General features: G+C 39.9%; 1 protein-coding gene across 1 annotated transcript; it reads right to left on the bottom strand.

The window, feature by feature from the left end:
• Nucleotides 1–1,931: 1,931 nt before the first annotated feature.
• On the bottom strand, nucleotides 1,932–12,368 carry HRG (histidine rich glycoprotein). Its single transcript, XM_058843679.1, has 7 exons — nucleotides 12,088–12,368; nucleotides 9,070–9,177; nucleotides 8,033–8,120; nucleotides 7,362–7,528; nucleotides 5,587–5,703; nucleotides 4,018–4,104; nucleotides 1,932–3,396 (listed from the first exon to the last, which is right to left on the bottom strand). Exons 1-7 carry the CDS (start codon nucleotides 12,271–12,273, stop codon nucleotides 2,392–2,394), a joined length of 1,758 nt encoding a protein of 585 aa, XP_058699662.1. The 5' UTR covers nucleotides 12,274–12,368; the 3' UTR covers nucleotides 1,932–2,391.
• Nucleotides 12,369–12,616: the final 248 nt, after the last annotated feature.

The following is a 12,616-nucleotide window of genomic DNA, read 5'->3' as shown; positions in this document are numbered from 1 at the left end:
CCCAAGAACAAAGGATTAAACACTGTCGTCTGAGTCTAGCCAAACCAGGGTTAGAGCTGGCTGAGAACATCTGGTATTTGTCTCCCGTGTTTGGCACCAGATAGCTTTGCATTGGATCTGTGAACACCTTGGGATTGCCTCGGCCCCTGTATTCCAGCTGTGTCTTGCTGTATTGTGTTGCGTGGCAAGGTTTTGACAGCAGGGGATTACAGGGGTGGCTTCTGTGAGAAGCTGCTGGAAGGTTCTGCTATGTCTGACAGAGCCAATGCCAGTCAGCTCCAAGATGGATCCAGTTCTGGCTGAGTCCATCAGTGCTGGTGGTAGTGCCTGTGGGAGAACATAGTGGAGAAGGGGAAAAAAGGGGAACTGGGAAAGAACAGGAGAGAGGAGTATGTGAGGAAAACAGCTACGCAAACCCCATGGCCCATGAAGAAGGTGTGGGAGGAGCTGCTGTGGGTATGGAGCTGAGATTTTCTTGCAGCCTATGGAGCAGACCAGTGGTGAGGCAGCTGTGCCACTACAGCCCCTGGAGGTCAGTGGTGGAGCGGGGATTCACCTGCAGCTCATGGAGGATCCCACGCCAGAGCAGGTGAATGTCCAGTGGAGGTTATGACCCTGTGGAAGCCTGTGCTGGAGCAGGTTTGCTGGCAGGACTTGTGAGGGCACCCATGCTGGAGTAGTTTGTTCCTAAAGGACTGCACACCATGTAAAGTACGTACACTGAGGCAGTTCATGAGGAACTGCTTCCAATGGGAGGGATCCCTAGCCTGGAGCAAGGGAGGATGTAAGGAGTCCTTATCCTGAGGAAAAAGGAAGGGCAGAAGCAACATGTGATGAGCTGACTGCAATTCCCATTCCCCTGCACCAGCTAGGGGAGAAGGTAGAGAAAATCAGGAGAAAAATTAAGCCTGGGAAGAAGGGAGGGGTGGGAAGAAGGTGTTTTAAATTTTTGACTTTATTTCTCATTCCCTTACTCTTGTTTGATTAGTAATAAACCAATTTCCCCAAGTTCAGTCAGTTTTGCCTGTGGTGGTATTTGGTGAGTTATTTCTCTGTCCTTACCTTGACCCATGAGCCTTCTGTTGTATTTTCTCTCCCCTGTCTGGCTGAGGAGGGCAGTGACAGAGCAGCTTTAGTGGGTGCCTGGCACCCAGCCAGGGCCAGATCACCACATTTGCTACAAGTTTTGATTAAAGAAAATACACTTTAGAGACCGTGGATAAACTACACCAGAAATAAGTCTGTTCATACATAATAAGATACTTTTAAAAATTAGTCAATCTTCACTCAGTCACACTGAATCTTCATTTTGTTTCTTTTTCTTCAATGTGGCCCTTGCACTGTGTTTGACTTTATGCCATTAAAAAGCTTTTTGGACGATCAAATTACTTTTTTGAGATTAATCCCATATTCTTGCTTATGACATTGCTATTCTGAGCCAGCTTGCTTGTCCCCGGACAATCTGAATGGACTCGACCTTGATGGGGGCTGGAGTATAAAGAGGCACCACTATTCCTTCTTCCTGCTCCTGCCAACTCAGTTTCCAGTGAGGAAGGTTTAGCAATAAAGAAAACATTTACATGGAAGAGTTATTACATGCATCTGCTTTTCTCTTCCCCTGAGAGCAATTATGAACTATTTGAGAAGGGCTGTCCTTGACTGCAATATTTCTATGTATCACCACCAGCAGCTGTAGCGATGGAAGCACCTGTGCAGGCCACCCTGCAGTGAGACAGCAAGTCATTAACTGTTCTCAGACCTCTTCTAGAGAAAGTGCTAACCCAAACACCATTAGTCAATTTGTGGTAGAGTTTGCTTTGTGGATGTTTAATAACAAAATAGTTTAATAGTTTAATATAATTTCTAGTTCAATATCTAATAGCTAATTACGTGTCATAAAAAACCCCCAAAAAATGAAACAGACAACTGTGTCAAGAAGAAAATGTTTGCATGGTTTTTATTTTTTTAAAATCTGTATGAAGCTTGAATGCAGTGTCATGATTACTTTTTATGGAAAGCATTCAAATTTCCTCTAGGTCAGATTCCTTGGAGAAGTACATTATAATTACGAATGATGAAAAAAATGCAAGATTTTTGATGCTCTATTTTGCACTATTGGAGAACTTTCTTTTTTCTTAGACCTGGAGGAGCATTATTTTCCGGGGAAATTTTTACCCATTCACATTATCTGAGGGACTCAGAATTTTTGGGCTTTTTAGTTACAGTGCAGCTTGAGATAGCTAGGATGAAGAAGCAGGTTGAAATACTTAATGATTATTTTCAGTGATTCTCCTTCCTAGAAGCTGAATGCTTTTCCATGTGCTGCTTTCATTGACTGTAGGACTGTGATTACCCCTGAAATTATCAAGCCAGGAACATCTTTCTCTGAGGTCATATAGGAGAATTTTCTGTTACAAAGCTATGAGGAAATAAAGGCAAAATTTTTGGAAGGTCAAATTTGGGTTTTCCAGGGCATGATTTTGATTGTGCAGGGTGATCTGGAAAACCTGGAGCTTCTTCCATCTCCTTTAGTTTTGAGCCAGTGCTGGAAAAGTGAAAGTTGCATTGGGATAGTTCAGGAAAATTTGCAGTGGGAGGTGTGAGAGAATCCTGCTGATTTAGGACTGGGATGCGATAGACAGCTCCTGTTACATGGCATGGAAAATACTTTCCTGATATGCTTGTCTTGTTGTGATGTTGTCTGTGATAGTGATAACAGTGATGAGGAGGGTGTCCTGGAGGAGGAGGACAGGGTGGTCCATGGTGGTGAGGACGATGGTGGTGACCTGATCTGTGAGGAGGGGGACAGGGTGGTCCATGGGGGTGAGGAGGATGATCATGATCTGGTCCCTGAGGAGGGGGACAGGGTGGTCCATGGTGGTGAGGAGGATGATCATGATCCTGTCCATGAGGAGGGGGACAGGGTGGTCCATGGTGGTGAGGACGATGGTGGTGATCTGGTCCATGAGGAGGGGGACAGGGTGGTCCATGGTGGTGAGGAGGATGATCATGATCTGGTCCATGAGGAGGGGGACAGGGTGGTCCATGGGGGTGAGGAGGATGATCATGATCTGGTCCCTGAGGAGGGGGACAGGGTGGTCCATGGTGGTGAGGACGATGGTCATGATCTGGTCCATGAGGAGGAGGAGTAGGATGGTGGTCTGGTTCATCATGGGGAGGAGGGGGAGAAGAAAGTCCTTTATTGTTGTCTTGATCTTCCTTGCTGGATTTGGGGTTATGCTCAGGGTCTTCAGGTCTGGACTGAGAAAAGGGAGGACATTCATGTCTGTGGTGATGCTTATGGTGATGTCTGTGACCAAAATGACGATGACAATGGGGATGTCTGTGTGGATGTCCCAGAGCTGAATATTTCCCTCTTCGCCCACAGCCATGGTGCTGTTTATAAAAACACCAGGGAGAAAGTATTAATCAAGTGTTGATAAGGAAGAAGAAATTGATGAGCAAGAGAGAGGTGGGAGTTAGTAGGTTTGCATTCATAGCCTGATGATCTTCAAGGAAAAAAATGTGCATTTTTTTCACAATGGAGGAGAAGGAGTAGATAATTACATGCCAAGTTACTGAAAATCTGCTGGAAACACTACATTATGCCAAAATTATATAAGTAGCTGAGAAATATTTGTGATAGATCAAAACAAAATAAATCCACACTGGAATAGCTGTTGTGATGTAAACTGGAATACCAAATATGATAAAGATCATCTCCCCTCCTATTGCTTTCTAAAATTTCTTTGAACTTGCTTGCCAATCTCTCACTTATACTTAGTCAAGTGATTGAACCGAGAGAAGACACTCTTGGAAGGAGTAGTAGGGACAGCTCAATTCTCTTTCATCCTTTGACTGACCTAGGACTTGCAGGTCAGTCCGTCCTGACGTGCTGCATCACCCACAGGCAATATTGGCATAAATGTTACCATCATCTGCCAGTCTGGACTAAGCAAGGTTGCTGTAACCTGCACGAGGATGCAGCCAAAGATGTGTCCATAACTGAGTACATACCCAGGGATGGAAGATTTCACAGCTTATATCTGTTCCCTCAGCTTCATCTGCGTCACTGATAATTCTTGCCTTGCAGAATCCGGTGTGCTAAGCAAAAGACAAGGAAAAAACCCACAATGCACATCTGGGTTCTTGTGATGAAATTAATACAAACTGCTGAATGTTCAACATTTTACAAGTTAGGCTATTCCTTTGACATCTAAGTATGTTCACATAACTTAGCCAGATCCTGAGCCTTCCAACCAATGTTTGCCAGTGTTTAATAATGATTCAAATATGTGCCATTTTTGAGGGTTCCTGACTGTGATGTACTCTAGATGCACTTCACCATGTCCACCTAGAGGTCTGCTACTCTGCATCTTGCTTCCCTTTTGATGTCTAAGAGATTGGCCAGCTACTAATGCCTCCAAAATGAGTATCCTTGTGTGCCTGATTTTTTTTTTTTTTTTTTCTGTCTTTGCTTGTCAAACATCTGTTCAGATTGGACTATTCTGTAATTCAGGTCTCAAAATCCGGCATTGTGTCACTATGTTGCTTCAGACAAAGCTCAAGGCAGAAGTTTCTTCCATTTATTTTTTTAAAAAACTATTTATTTTAATTTTTTTGCATTGCTTCCCTTAGCATTCTGTTTGCTGTGACTTTCTCCTGCTGTCCAGTCATTGTGTGTGGAATTGCTCATGTGAAAGAGCACAGAACTCAGGTGATGGGTTCTGTGTATGCTCTCTGTACTGGGTGCTTTATCTTGATATTTGTTTGGGCCATTAGTAGCCCATTATGATCAGTGACTACGAATGGTAATGGCATTTTACACACAAACAGCATCGATGGAAGCACTGAGAACAGAATTCAAACTCTCTATAGCCATCTGTGTTGTGCTTTGTACTAGTGAATTTGTGGCTCCCTTACCAGTTAATTCACAGCCTTTTCCACTCTTCTGGAGTATAAAAAGCCATAGAAGGTGATGGATGTATATAAACCAAAAATTTTATATATTCTATTTTTTCCATGTTTTATTTCATAATTTCATTTTAGTTTCTGGAGAATAATTTATTCTGAAATTATGAGATCTTGCCTGTTTCTTTGGTGTAGACTATAATAGTAATGGAAAAATGGGGTGAATAGAATACTTGGATAGTTTTCTGCAGATGAGATTGAATTATTCCAATCTCTGCTCCTCTGCAGCAGAGAAAAAAGTGAGCCTGAGCTCACTGGGATGACATAAGATATATATTTTTTTCAGGATCTATGACTCATATTGGTGTAAAAGTTTTTATGGACATGAATGATTTGATAGGAATTGGCTACAATTTGAATGCAAAAACCAGATATAACCCGAAAAACTCTAGGCCTCTAACATGCTGGATTCCAGTTACATTAAGATTTGAGAGTTCAGACTGTTTCCTTATAAAAGGTTAAGGAGCAGCTGTAAAATTAGGATTTGGGCTTGAACATGCTGGATTTTTGGTTTTGAGTTTAGGTGCATGCTTATAATAAACACTTGAATATATATTGGTAGAATCTTCTTGGTACCACCCATTATATCAGTTCTCATCCTAAGACTTTACTTACAGCGTGCCAGTCATGCAGAAAATCACATTCCAATGCCTGATCTGTTTCCTGCATAGATTTGGAACAGTTGGTCTCTTTTATAGAGAATCCCAAAATGTGACCTTCACGGGAGGCAGTCTGAAACCAAGAGGTCAAAGAAGAAGTGGTAACTAAGTGTATTTAAAGTCTTGTAATTTTCAGAGCAACCATACATCATCTTATTGTCAAAATCCCATCTACCTCATGCTTTCCTTACCTGTCCTGTTCAACTGTTCATGCACATACACATATTCAGCAAGGAAAACAGGTTAGATAATTTATATCTCACACCCTTACACCTTCTAGGAACGCTTGTTTTTTAATTTTTTTTTTTTAATTCTTTGTTTAGTATGTGTATGTTATAAAATCTGTTACTTTTACAGCCTGTGAGTTTAGGAAGTAATGTCCTTAGAGTCTTCTCCCTAAGCTGAGCTGCTGCTCCTGTGAAAGTAGAGATCTATTGGATGACAACCACCCCTTTCCAGTGATGGGAGTATATTACAGTGCTGCTGTCAATTTAAGGTGAAATTCTGCTAGTTACTGTGAGAATGTTGCTTTCTCTGTTGTCAAGGGCATTAGTTATGGAGAAGGCCTCCATATGAACATGGGAGAAAACCTTTGTGATCCTATTAAAATCCATAAAGAGGTGTTTCATTTTAATTTCCAACTATAGCAGTACTTTTATTTCAAGTCTGTGTTGAAGGTGTCCTTAGCATGTGTGCACACGAGTTTCACTAGTTTAACTAAATAGGTTTAAAGTGTGTGCACGTACTTTATGGTATGGTTTTTTTATTGTAATTCATAGTTTCTGAGCATTAAAATCCAGCGGTACAATGTAAAGTGTTGCTGTAGCTGAACATGGTGAAGTGTGAAAACAAAGTGTTTGGGGAGAAACACACAAACCCAGGCAATGTGAAAACAATCCCTTTCTAAATGGCAGTAGGGATACATTGTGCACAGGGCTACGGTGTGGGATACTGTCAGGTTTCTGAGCAATATTAAAAGCTGCAGGGAGGTGGGTTGGCATGCTATCATTTAGGCAGTTTCCAAGATCAGCATGTATTATGGTGGGAGCCATGGGACCTCATTACAGAGGTGTCCTGAGCTGACACATGTGTTGGCAGAATGATCCCATGCTGTTTAAGTGAAAGTCTCCAGTATCTACCAACAAGAAATTTTGTTATTAATATACTTCAAATCACCCAAAGGATAAGTCTTCATGTTGACATCACTTAGATATGGAGATATTTACCAGACCCTGAAGTTCTTCAAGTGTTACAGCACAAATTCACCTCTTGTCCTCAGAGTGCTGCTTTGCTCTGCATCAAGAGACAAAATGATGCTGAGCATGTTCCACTGTTTGTTGTACCCATGTGCTAAGTACTCTAAGAGTAAAAAATTGTCTGCAACTGACAAAATATGTGACTGTGATAATACATGATTGTCCGTCTTGAAATCTGCTCAGTAGTAAATAAACTCATGTATGTCATGATAGGTAATTAGGCATTCAAACTTAAAATACGTCCACAATGAAGGCCTTACCTTCTGAATGTCATCACACCGCCATAGTTCTTCAGCAAATAAGAAATCCTTTTGCTTTCACATATCTAAACTGAAGTTAATAACAAGTCTTTGCCAAAGTAGGACATTCAACTTAGATCTGATCCTAGAAGGGTTTGAGTTCTGATCCCATTGTCTTGGAGTTCCTCACAAAATTGTGTCATTTCTAAGTAATTCTAGGAAAAAATGCCACTTACCATCTTTAAAATTCTTTCAACTTTATCCACAGCGAAGTTGTTTGTGTGGTTACCTTCACTGTTGAATTTCTTCAGGGCCTTTTTAGCAATATCTCTATGTTGCTCAGTGACTTCTAAGGCTTCAAGTTTCACCGGACAATCTTTGCACTCTACTACATCAGGTGGAACTGTGAAAACAAATAATTTACTAATATTGCAGTGGATATTAATACTCTTGGGAGTGTGCCCATGCCTTAATGTGAACTCATAATGAGAAACTTAAATGCAGAGTTTCCTTGGAAGTGAAATACTTGTCTCTCGCTCCACAAATATGGGTTTGTCCTGTAATGTAAAAAAACCCAAACCCATGAAACTGAGTATTCTTATAAATCACCTTAGAATCTTACCACCCTAAGTGTAGACTTCCAGAGTTTGTATTTGTTCTCATATTCATTATCATATTTTGGTGGACTGGAATGGTAATATCATCTGACATCAATAAAGTCTGGTTTAGAGGAGTAGGGTAACCTTAATTCTATTACTCATTCTTAACATTCCATTTGAATTATCTAAAATATGAATTACAAGCAGATGAATGAATCTGTTATGGTTTCCATACACTGGTAGTGTACTGACTTCGGTGCGAGGGCTGGCTTGAGGTTTGCATTGGCTTACAGCAGTGGTTATTTTACCTGGACTTAGTGTACAATTAAATCCATATAGTTGAGGTTTCTTCAGCAGATGGTTTGTATATGTGATAATCTTACATTGCCCAAAGTCCTGAGAGGAAAAAAGAATACATGATTATGATGTTATTTTCGCTGGATTTAATTGGATGTAGGCTATCATAGAAATTATACCTCCTTTTAATGTGCAGTACCTCTAAGAATAACAGATGTGGTCATTAATGCAATGTTTGATCATGTACCACTCAAAATTTGTCTTCAGATAAAATGGGATCTCTGTCTACAAGAGCCTTTATTTTAATTCTCAGTTTGCACGATAGAGTAGACAATGGAAAACCAAACTAGCTTTCTTAGTCATCCTGATACTTAGAGTAGGATAAGACAAGATGGCAGGGAAAGTTAGAATGCCACGTTACACAAATCTTTGTCAAAAGTGGTTGGACTTTTCATCCATTCCTTTCCTCCATTAAAAAAAAAATAAATGCTTTCTATTCTCTCCTCCTAGCCTTTCTGTTTTATATTTTGTCATAGTATCACAACTCTCCTACTTAAAGTTTTGGGAGCGCTCATCATTGGAGTGCAAAAGGAAGGACAAGTATTGCTGTATATCGTTCATGTACTGACACTACCAGTATTTCACATTGTCATACCACAAATGCTATGATAGAAAACTGACAAAATATACCACTGGTATTTCTGGCTCATATACCAGGAACATGCTTAAAAAATAATTTCTAGTGCCCTTCAGTTGTCAGCAAATTACCCTTAAAACATAAATCCTGCTACAAGCAGTGGAATGTGGAGCATTGTTCCTTTGAGACAACAAGTTAAATAGAGCTATAGTTATTTGAAGAGTCAATCCTTTCCCAAGCCTTTAGCATATATTTAGCAATTCTAGAATTAGATAGATTTTGGTTTAGAATGAGCGACATTAAAGCCCAGTCTTCACTGAGAGATTTTGTGACACAAATTTTTGGAAAGTTCAGAAGAAGATAAATTTAGTGCATTATTGTGTATGATTTGGTGCAGATGCCATTACTTGCCATTGGGTAGGTGTCACTGTATTCACAGGACTCCCAGTGTCTTCTGGATAAGACAGAGCATTCAGTTTCCAGCACATCCAAAGTTAAGTAGAGGACCGTTGAATTTCCCTGGAAGAGAAGTGCAAGTGAAAAAGGTGTTTGTAGGCAAGAAGCTTGATCTGAAAGAAACTTTCGTTGAGGTCAATATGTTTAACCTTTAGTGAAGCTTCTCCAGTTCTCTATTAAGGTGTTTCAGAGCAGACAAGCATAGAAAGGGTTCATGGAAGGGATCTTTGGAGGTCATGTTGTCCAGCCACTTGCTCAAGGCAAAGCTGAAACTTCAAAGTTTCAACTACATTCTCTATATCACCAAGACAGGCATTCCACAACCTCTCTGGGCCATTCTAGTACTTAACAACTTTCTCCATGATTTTTTTAGCCTTATATGTAGTCAGAATTTCCCCTCCTGCAAGTAACAACTGTTGGCTCTTATCCTTTTGTTGATAACCTGTGAGAAGTGTCTGTTGTTAATCTGACATTCATCAAGTAGGGAAAATGCTGGTGGTAAAATGTTGCCATTCCCTCTTTCTGGTTTTCCCACAGAACATACTGTTCTATTAGGACATCAGGCAGCCAATTATGTATCTACATCCATTTCAAATTACCTTAGTGACCAGATACTCTTTCAGAGTTTGCTTCCTGCTCAGTTTATTCAGGGAGTGATGCAATAAAACTCTAATAATCCCAATCAGAATCCTTAACTCTGAAACTCTTCCACTATGTTCTGTCTCCTGAGCAAATAGGATTAGGAGAATTAAAATTTGAACTTGGATGGCAGCGTAATGGGATATCATGCTAAGAATTTTCTGTGACCCACAGAAACAGTTTTGGAATGGATAATTTAAATTTTATTCAGCCCTTGTATGGACATTCAGAATAAACACATGTATTTTGTCATTTAGATAAAGTCATACAAAGCCCTTCACTGTGAATAAGTGTCCTCACTTTTTATGAAGTTCCATCCACTCAGGCTCCTTTTTCAGTGTTTCTGTAGAGATGAGACCTCGTGAAAGAATTGCTGCAGTCTAGTGTAATATTTTCATTAGTGAGAGCCCACCAATGTCATGTTAAATGCTTGTTTTGCAATATTTGTGTATCTTAGCATTGTCTCTGATTTTAAAATAGGGGTTAAGTGTCTACATCCAAATATGCAGTAGAAAATTCCTCTGTTCATCTGCTCAATAGCTCTTGAGGAAAAAAATGGTTCCTTCTTGGTTGTTTTAAAAGCATTTTAGTCACTACAGTTCTGCACAAGTCCAGAACTGTTTTGTTGTGAATACTTGAGTATCTTATGCTTCTAGAGTTCCCGTGTAAACCCAGTAGAGATTTGGCTGGAATTGCTCTGCTTAGATTTCTGAGGGGGCTGATGTGACAAACCTGTTGTACACTATTGGATGAAGAAACAAAAAAAATGTTCTGGTCTTTTTTTTTTCTTTTTAATATATACGTATTATTAATGTTATCTTGGCAGTGGAGCAAAAAAGAATTCTTGCACAATAGTGTACATGATTAGTGTGCAGGAGGTCACATCTGGTGGCTTTGGGTCTGAGAAGATACAGAAACCTTACAGGGAGGATTCTTTAGCAGTCAGAAGTGCCTTTTCTGTTTTTGTAGACACTGTGTGACACCTGAAGCTGTGGCCCTGGACTGCAAAGATGGCAAAATTCATTAAGGGTACAAAGCAAAACATAAACATGGTATTCTAGTATTTATAGCATTCATCTGGAAGTGTGGATCCTCAGCACTAGCCCATATTCCAAGTTATGGTTTATACTTTATATAGACAATTGTTGCTTAAAATGTAGAAACACTGAGATTTTTTCTTTTTAGACACAACTTCTCTTTTTATCATTCATCCAATGAATTTTGCATGTCTTACTGCCTGATGGTACCACTTCAGAGGGGTGGCACGCACATAACTGCATGGCAGCAGAATTCTTCAAGGACAGGAGAATTCAGAGTTTAAATCTCTTAATGCAGAGGAGATCCTTCCTAGATTAAGCTCTTTAACTGCCTGGCTACTGTGTAGAACACAATGTATAACTTGCTGCATTCTTGTCTTTGAAAAGCAAAACAATCCATCAGGTTTTTTTGCAGGTGTACCTGAAGACCTGTGATAACCTGGGCTTTGGGTCACTTTCTGAGTCTGTACCTGTCCTTACAGGCAGTACTAAGAAGCTCCATCAAAAACTGGCCTGTTTTTTCTGTTGCCATACTGAGACTTTTGGGACGATGCATGTGTGCCTTGACACCAATATCTTAGTCAAGCAGCTAAAAGCTACCAGGTGGATGGATTAGTAAATCTGCCTGTCCTTGGTCTCTTTTATGTACTAGTTAAAGACATTTTTATTCTATTGCTTTTTCTGCTATTGATTTGTTTTGGCATTTCAGCAGTCATTGAGAAAGGCTTATGTATCTTCTCTAGGAAACAGAAATAGAAATAGGAAGGAAATAGGAAATGACCGATAGAGATTCTCTATCCAGTCCCTCTCCTGTTTTGCAGAGTAACAACTCCTTTGACTTCCTCTGCCTTTTTCCCCTTTCCACCAGTTTATTCAGCTATCTCTGAAATTAAGATAATAACAAAATACCAGTCTTGCAGGGTACATTGGTCTAATTAATGTTAGACATTCATAGATTAAAGAAACCTGAATATAAATTTTGAGTATAACATCTGACACCAGACAGCAGACAGGGCAGATTAATTTCCAGAGTTGTATAAAGCTGTTCAGAGCATCTCTTATGCCAACATCCTTCTGACCAAGAGAAGAGAAGCCATTTCGCATTGTTTGAAATCAAGCTTATGTGCAGTAAGTCATACACAAATGAATATTGAGATGGTGTAAATCACAGCTGATTCATTGGATTACATCAACATTGTTCTAGTAAAAGCAATAAACATAAGCTCTTAATGAGCTGGCTCATTAAAAATTTAAAAATCACAGTCTTGTGTAAATCAGCCTTTAAGTTCATACTTACTAAATGTAGTTCATGTGCATCAGCAACACGGAATAAACCAAAAACATAACCATCTCTGCGATGTCTGTTGACCAAATCCAGGGCCACTCTTGCATCTGTTTCAATGGTGTTACAGTCTGCAGGTGTAATTTGGGCATTAGAGCACTGCAGTAGTGTTAGAAAAAAAGCTGAAGCTAGAAGCAGCATTTTGTTTGCAGTGTTAGGTCACTTATGCCCATGCCTTGATAAAGCCAGCTTGCTTTTAAATCAGAGCAGCCCACCAAAGTTGTAAATGAATGCTAAAAGGGCATGGTTTTAAATTTAAGTATCATGTTAGACAGCCATTACCTTGACCCTGGATTAACATTTGCAAACAGCAAGTAAATGATTATATAGTGATTGAGTAGATTTTGAGGAAAGTAGGCTTTATAACACTATCTGGACTACCCTTCAAAGGGCCTGTTGGTGATTCTTTAAGCAGGCATTGTGCAATGGTACTTTACCATGGAAAGTATTTACTTTTAACAGTGTAAGGCTGAGCCTGGCAGTA

This window comes from Poecile atricapillus, chromosome 8 (genome assembly GCF_030490865.1).
Source record: "Poecile atricapillus isolate bPoeAtr1 chromosome 8, bPoeAtr1.hap1, whole genome shotgun sequence".
NCBI lineage: Eukaryota > Metazoa > Chordata > Aves > Passeriformes > Paridae > Poecile > Poecile atricapillus.
This window is presented reverse-complemented; position numbering and strand designations above follow the sequence as displayed.